A 15,967-nucleotide genomic window follows, 5' to 3' on the forward strand; every position below is an offset into this window, starting at 1 on the left:
GATTCTCAAACTTAATCCGTTTTGGGAGTCCATTCAACTCCCGAAATGGTTCGAAAACCAAGGCATGACCTGATTGGATGCAGGAGCTTCCTGCACTCAATCAGAAGCAGCGGAAGCCACGTCAGATGTTCGGCTTCTGAAAAACATTTGCAAACCGGAACACTCACTTTCGGGTTTGTGGTGTTTGGGAGCCAATTTGTTCGGGATCCAAGCTGTTTGGGAACCAAGGTACCACTGTATGCTCAACCTGTATAATTGCAAATAAACTAAATATTCCAGTGACCCAAGGTAAGTGATGGAACTTCTTATCACTTAGGAGAACTGGGTGAGCCTGAGAATAAGAGAAAAACCCTCCTGGATCTAGTCTAGTGTCCTGCTCTCACAGTGGCCAACCAGATGCCTATGGGAATCTTGAAAGCAGGACATGGGGGCAACAATGGAATTGCCCTGCCAGTACCTTGGGGCAGTGGTGTGGGAACTGTCCTTGCAGTGCTGAGCCACTGAACATTGTATCAGCAGCATAACCTGACGTAACAGATTAGCAGCTCTCCCACTATAGATGTACGAAGGATGCCATTTTGTCGAAGGATGACTCAGACAAAGTGTTTACAGGGCTAATAGTCACAGGCCAGATTCTTTTTGAAGCAGGGAGAGCCTTCTATTTTCCCGGCGAGTGGTGGGAGCTGACACCATGTAGATAAATTTAAATTTCTCAGAGCAGAGTTGAATGAACAACTCAGATACAGGAGACTTTGGAACAGGGGGGAAACCCCCCTCCCCCGAGCTTGCTGTTTAAAAATGAAATAAGTTGTGAACTTTATCAAGATTATTTAAATTATATTTAACAAAAGACCAGATAAAGGGCATATTAAAGAGTTGTCTTTGAAAGAATGGAATGCTATTAGCTTAGGATCTTCAGCTGTCATTTTGGCACAAAGGAAGCAGTGAGATAGAGTCATTTCTCCAGGGCTCCGTCATCAATGAAAAATGGCTGAGTAACTAACTTCCACCAGATTAGAAAACCCCATTTCCTCTTTTAAGATAGCTCTTCCAGTTCTAACTGTGATCCAGTGACATGCAGCCTAATCTTGCTGGACCACCCACATATTATGGGCTGTGAAAAGTCTAGAAATAGGGACTAATAAACTTTTCAATAAGATACTGGGCAAGCTGCAGGCTGCTGTTCAGCTTTATACAGGGCAATATTAACTGATTATATTTTTGCTTTTAACATACACACATGGGCCACGCAGTAGCAGATGGTCTGGTGGGATGCCACTGCTCATCTGACCTCCAGGTGGTCATGTTGCTGTCTTTTACCGGAAAGCAGAAAGGCAAGCAGATGAAAGGGTTGGCCGGGTGCAAATGCCTTGCTGGGAGTTCCAGATTGGCTCCACCAGCACAACTGCACGGTGCTGACCTCTCCAAGGCCCCATCTCTCCCTCTCTCCCTCCCAGTAAGCAGCAGTGACATGACCAACTGGAGGTCAAGTGAGCACCACTCCTGTCCACTATTGGGGGCCATGGTATACATCACCGCTTGGAATATTTGGACCAGCTGTATTGGCTTTGTATACAGCAGAGGCTAAGAATAGCGAAATCCCGGCATCCTGTTTCCCACAATGGCTATCCGAGTACCTCTGGAGCCACCTTCTCCCACAGAAAAAAAAAAAGGACCACACATTTCTGTTGCACACATTTTTTGCACGTAACACTTGTTTCGTCTCTGAGAAAAAGCAATGTGGCAGTACGAAAACAACGGCAGCAAGCGAATCTGAAGAGCGATTCTCCAAGGCAAACAGTTGACAGTTTGCTAAAGCGCCCCCCCCCCCCAGCCATGGCAAATAGGTTCATTGGAAACGCGTGTTTCTCATTGGGTTCAATTCTAGCCTTTAAGTGAAGGAAGTCACAAGGGAGTGAAAAGAACATCTGGAGGTTGGAGAGGCAGCTTCCTAGCTCCACTATCTCAAGCATAGCAGGCTTCATTTTGGGAAAAGAGAAGGGGGGGGGAATCTTCCTTCAGACATGCTCAATTCTCAGTAGCATTAAGGGCAAGGAAGAGCCTGAGAAATATCGGAGAGCCAATATATGCTCCAGATGCACGGAAGGACTCCGCGACTTAAAAGCACTCTAGGATTAGAGATAAGATCTGTCCTTTTTGTTGTTTATTCAGCACAGGTCATGCGATAAATCCTCCAAATGCAGCCTAGTTAAAATAAATGAAGTTATTTCCCACCACCCCACTCCCTAGACACAATCCAGGCATGTGTGTGTGTGTGTGTATCACAGGCTCAAATGCAGACGGAGGTTGTTGCTTGGCTGGGAAAGTTTCTGACACTCACTTTGTCTTTGCACTTGGCTGCTTTTGGAATGAACATTGGAAAAGTGACAGAAGATAAAACGCTGCCATTTGATTTATCACTCTCTTATCTCCATGGTCAAATGATTGCTGAGCTGTTCTTTTTTGGCCTGCCGCTTCTGGAATGGCAGGAACTCGGCCTTGAGGAGCACGGCCAGCAGTCCGCAGGGGAATTCTACTCTGAGGCATGTGGGAGAGGAGGAGGAGGAGGAGCATCTGTCTGTGACCATAGCAGGGTTTGAGGAGGGCAGGAAGGTGATTGCAGCAGACCCGGCTAATGTCTCCTTCAAGCAAACGTTTCCCAAATCATGTATTGCGAGAAAGCTGTTAAGCGTGTAACAGGAGAAATGGCCGTGTCTCCAGTCTTTCCAGGGAGCATAGAAAACTGGCCTAGAAGCTCATTTATGAGTGGTTGTGTTTACACTAAAGTGAAGGAAATGTACTATTCATATGCTCATGGCATGTTCTCATTCATATTTTTGCTCTTTCTCTTATGCTGGAAGTTAGACTAGATGGACCTTTGGTACCATCCAGAAAAGCAATTGTTATGTTCTTAGTATTTTTCAGCTAGTATGCTGCAGGGTGTTTTTTGTTTTAAAAAAACATTTAGTTTCTAGTACAACTGCCACGTGAACTACTTTGGCAGAGTGGAACTCTGGCACAAAGATAAGGCACTTGTTACTGTATTGCACAAGTCCCATAAGAGATTTTTCTTTTAAAGGTCAGTTTTGTAAGATCCATCCCAAGAGACAGTCCACTTATTCTGGCAAAACTAGATACAGTAGAAAAACAAAAAGCATCAAAACTGGGTGAAGTCTGGAAGGACTGTACTTGCAGCCAAAGCAAAAGCTTCTGTGCAAATTGCAACAGGGAATCTTGAAGTGGGCACACAGCTGCAGAGAGATGATTTTTCTATTGTCGAAGCTTCCATAAAAGCAGAGAATCAAGCCAACTTACACCAGCTCATGAACAGGACTGCATTGGTGCTATAGCTGTATGCAGAACCGAATCAAGCTTTTTTATACTTTTGTGATTATACATACCAGGCACAGGCATGACCACTGGTCCTGTTAGCTTGGGATGATGGGAGTTGTAGTCCCAAAACATCTGGAGGGCCGAGTTTGCCTATGCCTGATAGATACTATGGGTGGAATGCAGCATAAGTGGTGTGTTTGTGAGTGGAGCAAAGTCTGTGCATGCAAGAAGGCTTTTTGACCCTCTCCTCCTACCCCACATCTCTTAAACCTGCTCTCCCAACACTCCAGAGCAGATTTAGGGGGAACCGATGGGGAAGATGGGGGTGGGGTGGGGTGGGGAAGAAGTCTCTGCACACCCAACTTTGTTGCATTCTGCCCCGATATATTCTCAAATATATATCCTGCCTTCCTTCCATAAGGGAATGAACTCACAGTGGAATGTGTGGGGCTCCCAAGTGGCCCCCCCATCCTGCTAAGTATCAGCAAATTTGCTGTATCATGTGCTTTCAAACCAGAAAGAAGAAAGGCACCATACAGCCAACAGTGTGAAACCCACTGGTGCAACAATACTCTGAGTGCATTAGCACCTATTTTGAAGTTAGGATCCCACACCCAAGAGATGCAGACAAATGCACTCACCTGCATTTCTGCACCCACCACCCATGATGGGAAAATCCCACTGGTACTGTTCCTTAGTTTTAGGAAGACACATCCCTCACCACCACCAGGCCTTTAAGAAGAACCTCGAAGAAGAATTAGTGGTCTTTTGTGTTTGGTTCTTTCCCTAGATTCCCCCCTCCTAGGTTTTCCCTCCCCACCTCGGTTTCCTGATCGCAGTGTTCACTTTCCAAGGGCCCCAAGGGAACAAAATCTATCAATCAAAGCTAGAGTGTCCTAGCCATCATACAACATGACCCCAGCAAAGGAGAACCTTCTGGTTTATAGTAGTCCCACTGAGTAACTCTCCACCACCCCTTCACCTTGGAAGAGGTGATACCCATGGTCTAGTCCTCCTTTTCTCTTTGTCTCTTTCTTTGCCTTTCTATCTCTCCAAACAATTACCCATTCAGGGAAGGTGAAATTTACATGTTTTGCTTCTTTCTCTAAACTGATTTGCTTTCCCACATGCCTATTTGGCTTCTATCACACTCCTTTCTCCTTATTACCATTTCTTTTCCCTCCTTAAAGGTAAAGGTAAAGGGACCCCTGACCGTTAAGTCCAGTCGTGGACGACTCTGGGGCTGCGGCGCTCATCTTGCTTTACTGGCCGAGGGAGCTGGCGTTTGTCTGCAGACAGTTTTTCTAGGTAATGTGGCCAGCATGACTAAGCTGCTTCTGGCGAACCAGAGCAGAACATGGAAACGCCGTTTACCTTCTCACCGGAGCGATACCTATTTATCTACTTGCACTTAATGTGCTTTTGAACTGCTAGGTTGGCAGGAGCAGGGACCGAGCAACAGGAGCTCACCCCGTTGCGAGGATTCGAACCGCTGCCCTTCTGATTGGCAAGCCCTAGGCTCTGTGACTTAGACCACAGTGCCACCCGCATTCCCTCCTTAGTCTTCCTCAAACAATGCTTCACCTTTCCCAGCTCCTCTGTAGATTTAATCAAATAACAACCTGTTTCAGCTGAGTCCTATCCATTTTTGTAATAAACCCAATATCAGAGCAATCTAAATTCTGGTTTGTTGCCTTGTTGCTCATGTCCTCCTGGACATGCCAGTTTTCCCTACGGTGTGCCATGACTCTAGATTGAAATACATGTTCCTTGAGTTAATGTGTGAAATCACATTCATGTGTAGACATGGACATACAACACAAGAGAACAACAACATGAGAACGAGTGTCTAAACTCTGTTACTGCACAGCTTCCATAGATATGAGTGGGGCTTGCATGATAGCCCTACGGAAGCAGCGTTAAAAGGAATGGAGTTTGTGTTGTTGCTTTTCTGTGCTGCTCCCCAAGCCCAGTAGCGGAAAACTTCAACACACTGCAGTGCACAATCTGTTCAAAAAGCAGGGTGATGTTTGCCTAGAAGCCCTGAATACCAACTCTACCTACTTTGCTTTCAAAGCCAAGTGCAAGCTAGGTATATTGGGGTCAGGTTTCACTGGATGCCCTTAAGCCAGGAGAAGAAGGGCTTTTCCTAATTCATGGCACGTGCAGAAATAGAAAAACTCACCGGCGCTGACAGTGATAGCTTCAATGAACTGTTCTCTCCAGCTGTTTGTTCCAACCACAAGAGCTAGGTTTGTCTTCTTAATGAGCTTGTCCACGGTGTTCTGCAGACGGATAGACATGCGTTAGAAAGCTAAGCACATTGTCACTCCAGAGGCTTGAGCTCACGGAAAGAAATCTAAAACCCCTGTGAAGGATGCTGGCTGGCTTCAGAACATTTATCAGTAATAAAAGTGGCTGAAAATGTACACACATGCAACTCACCCTCCCCACTCCATATTGCTCAAAAAGAAGGTTTGGACTGTGTTTGCAATGTGCCTATTAGAATATTGTTTGTATTATGCTTTTAAGTCTCCATTTTGCATTTAAAAGGCCTGGAATATTTGCACTCAAAGAATTTCCATGAATGTTTTTGAAGCCCAATCCTATACACAGGAATAGAAGCTAGTACTGTCTGCTCTTATTGCTTGTGGACTTCCATGACCTCCGGCAGTGGCTTTCCCAATCATCCACTTCCTGTTCCTCCACTGAAAAGGCCAGAGATTGAAGCTGGGGTGAAAGAAAGAACAAGAACAGATGCACAACAAATATGGTTTCCAACACCTTGTGAGGAAACTGCTGAAAAAGACCTTCAAAACTGCCAGTATGCCAGAAAATTTCTTTTTGTGGCCATCCTTGATTTCCTCTAAGTCAGACTGTACCCTTGTCTGCATCTAGTATCGATCTTCTATTCTTGTATTGAACCTGGGATCCCCTTATGAGGCAGTTTTATTTCCCAGAATGCAACTAACTAAAATTGATATGCATTACATACGGAGACCAATAGCTTCTTCCTCCTTGCAAGTGAAACTTAAGAGGATTTTCTTATAAACCATGTAATGATTAAAACTCAGTCGGGCCATCTGGGGCCAGATAAAATTGCTTTGGGAGCCAGTGGACCATCCTTGATTTAAGGGACGCTCAGGATATTTTGGCTGAGTGACACAGAAAATGTGGAGGCAGTGAACTCTCCCTGCCAGCCAGTAGTGCTCCTTCCCTATTTGTGTATGGAAAATTCTGCCTGACGGAGAACAGAAAGCAGCGTGTAAAGCTGCAACATCTGATTTCCCCACGACAGCCCCAGGGAATGCAAATAAAGAAATAAATGTGTCATTCGGAATGTAAATGTGATACAACTGTTAGTGCTGTGGACCAGTCTGTGTTTCCGCTGTAACGGAAAGAGCCAGAATGGTGCAGTAGTTAGGGAGCTAGTTTAGGCCTGAGGAGACCTTTAGCTCACAGAGTGAACTGAGCGATCTGCTCTCTTCTCTCACAAGCTAAGTCACATGGGGATGCTGTTGTCATGAGGATGAAGGGAAGCAGGAAGGAAAGCTTCTGCTGCTCCAAAGTCTTTGGAGGGATAATTAATTTGGAGTCTTTGGTGGGATGTTTTAATTTACATTTAACAGCTTGTGGTCCAGGATGTACCTTACGGACCACTTGGTTTCTTATCCCTCCCTTCAGATGTGAAGGAAATAAGCAGCTATCTTATCTTTAAAAGACATCTGAAGGCAGCCCTGTTTAGGGAAGTTTTTAATATTTAATGCTGTATTGTTTTTAACACTCGATTGGGAGCCGCCCAGAGTGGCTTGGGAAACTCAGCCAGATGGGTGGGGTATAATATAATAATAATAATAATAATAATAATAATAATAATAATAATAATAATAATAATAATTATCCTCCACTGCGGGAGGCAGTGGAAGACAGGAGTGCCTGGCGTGCTCTGGTCCATGGGGTCACGAAGAGTCGGACACAACTAAACGACTAAACAACAACAACAACAAGGTCTTCAGGAGAGTTACTGTCAGTGGTCCCCCATGGATTGGTATCCACCAGGAATTTTGGGGCCCAATTTTATGGAACTCCATTCCAGTTGAGATCAGACAAGCCACCACCCTGTTGAACTTCTGGTGCCGAATGAATACTTCTTTTTTTAAAAAAGAAATCAAAATCAAAATCAGTAGACTGAAAAATTCAGAAGACTGAATTCTGATGCCATTGTTTTAACTGATTTTCTAGCTTTATCAGTTCAGTCTACCAGTACACCTCTTACAGATGATTTTAATTAAGTGGTCTACAAATTGCCAAAATAAATAACAAATGAATAAGGTTAGAAACCAATATTCTGAAAGGCATGGAAGACCAAAGTTTGCTCTCAAGATGTGAGCTCCATACCTGTGCCCTGCGTGTGTGGGGCTCTCACCTGTTGATGCTAGGAGTGGGGTGGCACTGTTGGCTTCGCTCCTGCCAGTGTTTCTGGGCTAGCCATGCCCCCCAACATCCACACTCAATGGCTAGACCTTGGGGGTGGAGCTATTCTGGACAGGTGACTTGGGGAGTGAGCCAGAAGCACACACCTTACTCCCATTGCAACGAATGAGATCTCAACGTGTGCAATGCACAAATAGGACTTAACTATATTTCACAATCTGAGAAGCTGGAAGTACTTTGTGCATGTTCCTGTCACCTTTGAGAAAGGCTTATTTATATCCCTTGAATTCACACAGGCACATTTTAAAAAATCCCAACAGAACGTGGTTCCGGGTGCATCATTTAACTTCCTGAGAATGTTTGCTTTCATTTTTTTAAAAATCTAGTCCTTATGATTGCTTAAAAAAAAAAAAAGACCTCAAAAGGAAGAGGAGTAGCTGAGCAAGGCTTCCAGTGGCATAATTCCTTGCCCCTCCTTGTGAAGATCAGAATTAGAAAATGCATGCAAAAAGCAGGAAAAAATGGTAGAATAAATTATGTAAATCTGCCTAATCAGCATAACTTGACTAAATGGTGCAATCTGCCTTTTCTTGGGACAGAATTTGTTTTTTTCCCCGGCACAGGAAAACACAGACCTGGCCTTATGCTGTGCCATTTTACACAGATTTGATCCCGATTCAAAAAGAGGGCTGTAATAGTTTGGCGGGGAAGAGGGCTCATGGCAGCCCTATACTGCACCTTGAACTCGTAGGACTCCTCAATAATCACTTCCAGCTTCGTATGCTCCCCTAAGATAGGGCGCCCCATTTCTGCAATGCGACGCTCTTCCTCCTCTTTGCTCGTCAGTGGTTGCTTCTCTTCGTTCTCTTCTGGAAAGTGGGGGGAGAGAGAGAGAGAGAGAGAGAGAGAGAGAGAGAGAGAGAAGAATAAATTTACAGATTTTGAAATAGGGCTTTCACTTCTCCACAGCCAGCTTCTGTCAAATGGAGCTGAGATCTACTATTTATATTCAAATGTGCCCCATTGCAATGGCAAAAGCAGGCAAACATCTGTTATGGAAAAAGGACAGGCCATTAAGCAAGGGGCCAGCGCCTGCATGGCGAGGGGCCTGAACAGTGCTGCTGCAGATGGTTTGCCTGGAAGCATTAGCAAATGAGATCACTGGCTCATAACGTCTCCATATTTCAAGTGATTGCTTCCCCTCAGCCACACCAATCTTGCTATCCCTCAGCTTAGGCTAGGGCCCTGCTTTGGCAAATCTTTCCAGCTCAAGGAAATGGAGGGAGGCACTGATTCAGGGACTCCTCTCACTACGACGACGACGACGATGTATTTTAATATCATTTTTTCACAAACAAACAAACAAATAAAAATATCACAAAGCAGTGACTATTCTGCAGAGGCCAGGCCCAGTTTTGCTTCTACGAGTACATCGAGGGTCTACTCTGAGTAGGGTTTTTATTGAATACCACCCTTAAGATTTGTTTACGTGTACGCTTAAAAATGTAGCTGGTTGGAATCGCTGGATAAAATGTCTGGGGAAACCTGGGCCGCCCACATTGGAAGTGTTGATTTTTTTAAAAAAAGCTCAAAGCTCAACAACTTTTGTGTCCGGAGTTTAACTTTTTGAAACAGGGCAACCCTATGCTAGTGGGCCCCTTCATGGATCACTGCCTTGCCATGGCAAAGGGGCTTTTACTTTCTTGGGCTCCATGATCACTGCAGATGGTGACAGCAGCCACGAAATTAAAAGACGCCTGCTTCTTGGGAGAAAAGCAATGACAAACCTAGACAGCATCTTAAAAAGCAGAGACATCACCTTGCCAACAAAGGTCCGTATAGGAAAAGCTATGGTTTCCCCAGGAGTGATGTATGGAAGTGAGAGCTGGACTATAAAGAAGGCTGATCGCCGAAGAATTGATGCTTTTGAATTAAGGTGCTGGAGGAGACTCTTGAGAGTCCCATGGACTTCAAAAATATCAAACGTATCCATTCTTAAGGAAATCAGCCCTGAGTGCTCACTGGAAGGACAGATTGTGAAGCTGAGACTCCAATACTTGGGCCACCTCATGAGAAGAGAAGACTTCCTGGAAAGGACCCTGATGTTGGGAAAGATGGAGGGCACAAGGAGAAGGGGACGACAGAGGACGAGATGGTTGGACAGTGTTCTCGAAGCTACCAGCATGAGTTTGACCAAACTGTGGGAGGCAGTGGAAGACAGGAGTGCCTGGCGTGCTCTGGTTCATGGGGTCATGAAGAGTCGGACACGACTAAATGACTAAACAACAACAACATGCTAGTGGGACTCCTTGTGCTTGTTCCTGCTGGCGTAGCTGTTTATCGTATTTATCTTTATGTTATTTATTGAATTTGTTTGTTGCTTTATCTTGCCCAGGGCAACCCCCACAAAGATAAATTAAAGCCAAGAAGAAGAAAAAATACACTAAAAATATCCCGCCCATTTCTAAAAGGCCAAAGGCCTGGCTATAGTAGGAAGCAGTGAGAAGGATTATTGTTCTGTTCTTGTTCTTCTTATGCATTTTGTCTTTTTATCGTGTATTTTTGTAATGCGAACCACCCTGAGATCTATGGATGAAGGGTGGCACACAACTTTAAATACTTTTTGGGAAAATTGAGGTGCACATTACATTTGATGGCACATTCGATTTGCATACATATATTACATAATGAGAGTGCCAGACAGGCCTACTGTATTTAGTTGAATCTGGCCCTGTGTACATGGCAAACAAGTGCTTGAAAACACATGTACCATACAAGTACTCTTCTTGGGTTATTAAACACCTTGAACGTAATGATTTTACAACCTCCTCTCTTTATAGGGAAATGAATATTACTTTGCTTACTTCCAAATGAGGTGAGCCAGTCTTGTTTGGAGATCCTCCTGCTCAATCTTCTGAGCAGCGTGTTTGGGCTCTGCCCCAAAGTCCTACCTGGATGGCAACAGCTCCTTGCTTCCTAAAGCATTGGGACTAGCTGTGAATGGCTGCTGGGTGCGCACTCAGAGGCAAACCTGGGTTTGTGCAATGTGTGCAATGGCCCTTGACAAGGACTACAGATCCTTGACAACTCTACTTAGTACAACGCACGTATTTTCAAACACCGGTGCTTGCCACCTTCATACTGTGATTTATTTATTAAGTAGCTTACAGACCGCCTGACACCACAAAGGCTACAGGGTTGTTTACAATGATCAAACAATGCACTAACCATACAAACTTAAAAAGATTAAAAACAACCGCTTCCACGCAACTCAGCACCAGAACAGCCATATCTTACTTCTCCCCCCGGTTCCCCTCATACAAAAGCCTGCCAGAAGAACCTTCCCCTGGTTTACTTTGCTCCAAGCTCAGACTGCATGTTTGAAACGATCTTTCTGTATTTTGTACCCAAGAGTACCAATGTGGGTGACTGGCAATCTGTTCCCAACCCTTGGTTAGCATGCCCGTCTCAGAGCAAATTTGGCTTAGTCCAATAAATGTTCAGGGTTCCTCTTTTTCTTTATTTTTTTGAGGTGGTGGGGAGCTGTGTTATGTTCCCTATGGAATGCCCTGAACTTTTGCTGTTAGGGACGCCTCTTGCATTCTGTGGGTCTCTGGCATTTCGCAATCAGAAACTCCAAATAAATCCATCCTCTTTTTGAAAAGAGACATCTGGCGACCCTCTTCATGTCTGAGCATGCACAAGTTCCTCTTGCTGGGAAGGAATTTAATTCTTTGCTCTCTGCCAGCCCCTTCAGTTCTCTTTTCCTTTCCCCACTTGTAACCCCCCCTTTTGTTCTTTGGAAGAAGTGAATCTGGAAGGTGCTAATGCAACTTGATTGGTGTTTAAAAACAATGGGAAGCAATTTGTTAATTCAAATGCTACCCAAGACAATGATGGTGGAGGGGAAGGTGGGCGGAAACAACTGTGATTTTTTTTGTTTTTGCTGGAAGTGCCTCAACCAGCTGCTGTAGCGAGAAAGGGACTATGAGGCAGATGCAGAGAGGCTGGGGAGTGGGTGCTGGCGCTACCACGAGGAGCCCGTAGGTGGCTGCAGAGGGCAATGCTTTGCAGAGGGCACCAGCTCAGAGAGAAAGGGGTCTCCTTTCCCAGAAATACCCCAGACGCTTGCATAAGTTATTCAAGAGCGGCAGACGCCAAAGAAAGGATGGGGGAGTTGGATTGGAAAGGAGGTGAAGGGTGACTCCCCCAAATGGGCAAGGAGTCCCAGTGGCAGAGGGAGATGGCAAAGAAAGGGAAGGAACTGTGGATGATGGGGTTTCACTGCCACGAGAGGTGCAGAAGGCAGAGGCTGAGCTAGAGACTACAGCAGTGGGTGGATGCAGTCAGTGGATGACCTATCTACATTTCTGGGGCCTTGAAGCTTGAAGTGTTATGGGGCTACCTTCACAACCAGAAACAAGGTCTGGGTAAGGGTAACCACCGTTATCTTCTTCGGTGGGGTTGTTCCATGACAGATCACCAGACCTTCACAACATCTGTGCTACTGACTCTCAAAACTTTGCAATTGTTGAAATATATATAACAACAAAAGTAATCCATTTGACTCGTGCGACTCAAATTGGCTCTACTAATTGTGGACTAAATTTGCTTCTGGGGACCCTCCAGGATTAGGGGCACTTCATGAAGCTTAAGCCTCATTTGTTTCATATCAGATCTGCCCCTAGATGTAGCTCCCCGTGTGAGGCTGGTAACCCTGGCGACCCTTCCCCTTCATCAGTGGGACCACCTGGCAGTGGCTAGGTCTGGATGCTACGCCCATTTCTCAAAATGTACTGCTGCAGGGCATTATGGGAGAGTTAAATAGCTCCCCCACCCAAGGATAAGAATACATGCGGTGAGAGAAAAGTCTGCAGGAAAAAATGAAGAGACCCAGTTGTATCCAAACAGCAGGGGATGCTGTCCACTGAGGCTGACTCTGATCTAGCAAAGTGGCTGAAAATTCATGAAAAGACCTAGTAGCTCCCGGGTTTGATAAAGAGGGGTGTGTGGGGGATTTTCAGGTTTCATTTATGATGCCAAAGTGCTTGAGGCTGGCAAGAAGATCACAAAAGACTTGGGAAAGGGCAGTGCCCCAAGAGAACCTGAGCAGATTTTGCCTCTGAGACACCGTTTAATTTCAGGCATTAGGGATGAGAAAATATTACCTGGCAGGCAGCAAAAATAGGCTGCCATAAATAGCTCAGCTGGAAGAACATGAGACTCTTAATTGCAGGGTCATTGGGGCGAAAGATTCCTGTATTGCAGGGGGTTGGACTAGATGGTATTCATGGTCCCTTCCAACTCTACAATTCTATGGTTCTAGGACTGAAGGTTGGGCTCAACTTGGTGGGTTATAAGTTGGGCTGATCTGGATTGGAATGATACTGTACCTCCCTATTTTAAAAGACAAAAGCAGTTATCCTTAAATTGTCAGAATCCTCTAAGGCCAGAGGGATGAAAAGGCCTTAGGATTCCAGTCCTGAATCTCACTTCATGGACAGCTTGGTGAGTTATTTGTTCCTATATAAGGGAGGTCAGGAGTCCAGCTCATCATTATGCATTCATCATATAATGAATAATCATGCACACCCTACTTCTCTCTAAATTGCTCCCTGATAACTCCTACTACCAGGGGAACCAACTTGAATAAAATATTGGGGGGCCCCAGATAAGCCCCACCCCTGATCCTAGTGCTGGTGAAGGTTTATTCCCTGCCCCTCACCTCACTTTTTATCCCCAAAACAGCTCTGTGAGGTTGACTGGTCTCAGAAGCAGTGCCTGGTCCGGGGCTACTCTGAATTCTTAAAAAGGGGAGCTTGAACACAACTCTCCCCAGATATAAGTTTTTAGGCATTGGGTTGCATTCCCACCACCACCCAAAATCAACGAAGGTGGGCTGCAAAATTATGCATTTGCCTGCTTGGGCATATTTTTAGGACCCACCTTATTTCTGTGACAATAAGGTGTTTTAAATTGCTTTTAAATATTGCTTTTTAATTGTTGTAACCCACACTGGGACCTTGGGGCAAAGAATGAATTAACAACAACAACAACATCATCAACAACAACAGGTGGGGAGCTTTACCCTCCAAGTCATTTAGTTTAATTTTTTAAAATGATAAGCAACCGGGAGCTGCTTCCTCTCTTGTCCTAGCAGAGCTCTGTGAACCCAGTTTGCACTCTCTGTCTCTCCTCTAATCACAAGGGCCATAAAATGTTTTTGCCCAGTCCTAGCTAAGTTGCCATTCAGCAACCCTATTACAAGTTTGTTTACAAGGGCTTGTTGGGAAATGAAGTCCAAACATGGAAATGAAAGAAAGGCATCAATGCCCATCAACTTTAGGGTGGCCAGGCCCCCTCAAATATTGTGTGTGTGTGTGTGTGTGTGTGTGTGTGTGTGTGTCTCAAAGAGACCTGGGCCCCTAGGAGTTGGTGCTTATTCCCACTACCTTGGATCTCCCCACCTTGGCTCAGCACTGGGTAAACAAGACCCAGACTACTTTCCCTCCTAGTCTCTTATAATGCTCCAAGCATTTTTCTGATTAATACTGTGCTTGGGTAGAGAGATGCTGACTTCCAATCGCCTGCTTTGCTCTATCTCCCCTCCTGATCTCTCTCCCTTTTATGTGCTAGTGGGGGGAGGCAAGAGCCTGCCAAGTGGTCAGTTGCAGCCACGCCCCATCATTTCTGGCCCACCTGTGTTTACCCCTGGTTGGGCCAGGAGTGCTGGTTTGCAGAGCCTGGTGCTGACCATTAGCAGCTTCACACACTATCCCATCACAAAGCTCCTAAGAGATGAGTTGTACGATGGCTATGGGGAGAGTGAGCCAAGTCTTTTGTCAGCTTTTATTTGCCTACAACCTCACTTGGGTCAAAATACTGAGATTCATGGCGACTTCCTTTAACTTAGGACTGGACAGATGTCTGCCTGGCAGGCTTAGATGATGCAAACAGGCAGTGTGAGTTGCTATTAAAGAGCAGCAATTTGCCAGTAATTTAATCCGTACCTTATTTTTCAATGGAACCCACCCACGCCCTGCTCCAATGCACCATAGATATGAAGTCCTAAACTATTGCTAATGCACATTATCTGTGGAACAGGGACCCTGGCAAACAGAATACCTTGAATGTTGATTACAGTAGAAGGAAAGGGGTGGTCTCTAGGATGTACCTTCCGGAAGACAGGTTTGCCTAGCAAAACGATTGGCAAAAAGTAAAAGATAAGTGGGTTGCTTTGAGTTTTGGTGGCCGGTTTAACACTTGGTGTTGTTAGATTTGGTTAGCTGCAAAGTATCTACTTGGTGAATGGCAACTTCATGTGAGGTTATTGCTATGACAATTTCAAGCACCGCCTTCCCGCATTTTCAAGAATAAACAGAGCCATGAATGAGGTCCCAGCCAGCCTGCTCAAGTGCTTCAAAAGATTAGACTGCTACTCGTCACCTTTGAAATGGTGGCCTCCTAATGGAAATCTATTTCCAATCACAATTTTGCAGCTTAAGATTTCAAGGAGGGGGAAAAAAATGATTACAGCGAATGGGCACTTGTACATTTTTAATGCAGTCTTTATCATTCTCTTCTTTGCTATGCAGTTCCAATTTCCCCCTGGGTTCCTCAGAGCCATAGCTATGCTGTAGACATTTCTCAAGAGAAGTTAACAGAAATACATAAATTATAAAGTGCTCCTTTAGCCTCAGGGCTGAAGGGCTGGCTGCATCTGCTCACCTGGTCGATGCTGGTGGAGAAGCATGGAGTAAAGAGCAGGCAGAGATTAACAGAACTCCACTGAGTTCTGGCAATTTCAGGAGACATGAAGAGAGCATAAAGGACCCTTGGTAGGTCTGCTTGATAATGCTGTTACTGAGATGTTGACCTTACTCAATGTCAAAGACATCAGTAAGTTCCTAGAATAGGCATTATTATAAGGGGAAAGCTGCTTTGCAAAAGTTCTGTGGATGGCATACGGGGCAGTGTTTAAAAGTCAATGGCTATCTTTATCACAGCATTAAATTCTATTTAGGATGCAATCCTATGCACATTTACCTGGGAATAAACCTCACTGGAACTTAATTCAAAGTAAGCATTTAACAAATTTGCCTTGAACAAGTCTAAGATGATCTTGTTTCCAAAGACATGATTTCCCTTACAGATTACTGAAAAATTAAATCCCATTTTTGGTGAAAGAAGTGGCTGATGA

General features: G+C 44.9%; 1 protein-coding gene across 9 annotated transcripts in view; it reads right to left on the reverse strand.

Annotated features, from left to right (window-relative positions):
* SLC8A1 (solute carrier family 8 member A1) overlaps positions 1–15,967 on the reverse strand; it is a 287,090-nt gene that overhangs the window by 24,566 nt on the left and 246,557 nt on the right. For 6 of the 9 annotated variants that reach the window (XM_028724949.2, XM_077925478.1, XM_077925477.1 and 3 more), the window contains 3 exons: positions 14,893–14,961; positions 8,506–8,636; positions 5,519–5,618 (listed from right to left, as the gene is read on the reverse strand). In XM_028724949.2, coding sequence (XP_028580782.2) covers positions 5,519–5,618; positions 8,506–8,636; positions 14,893–14,961 — 300 coding nt within the window. The remainder of the gene's footprint in view (positions 1–5,518; positions 5,619–8,505; positions 8,637–14,892; positions 14,962–15,967) is intronic. The other 3 variants (XM_077925482.1, XM_077925481.1, XM_077925480.1) reach the window with 1 other exon arrangement.

This window comes from Podarcis muralis, chromosome 3 (assembly GCF_964188315.1).
Source record: "Podarcis muralis chromosome 3, rPodMur119.hap1.1, whole genome shotgun sequence".
In the NCBI taxonomy this organism is placed as follows: domain Eukaryota; kingdom Metazoa; phylum Chordata; class Lepidosauria; order Squamata; family Lacertidae; genus Podarcis; species Podarcis muralis.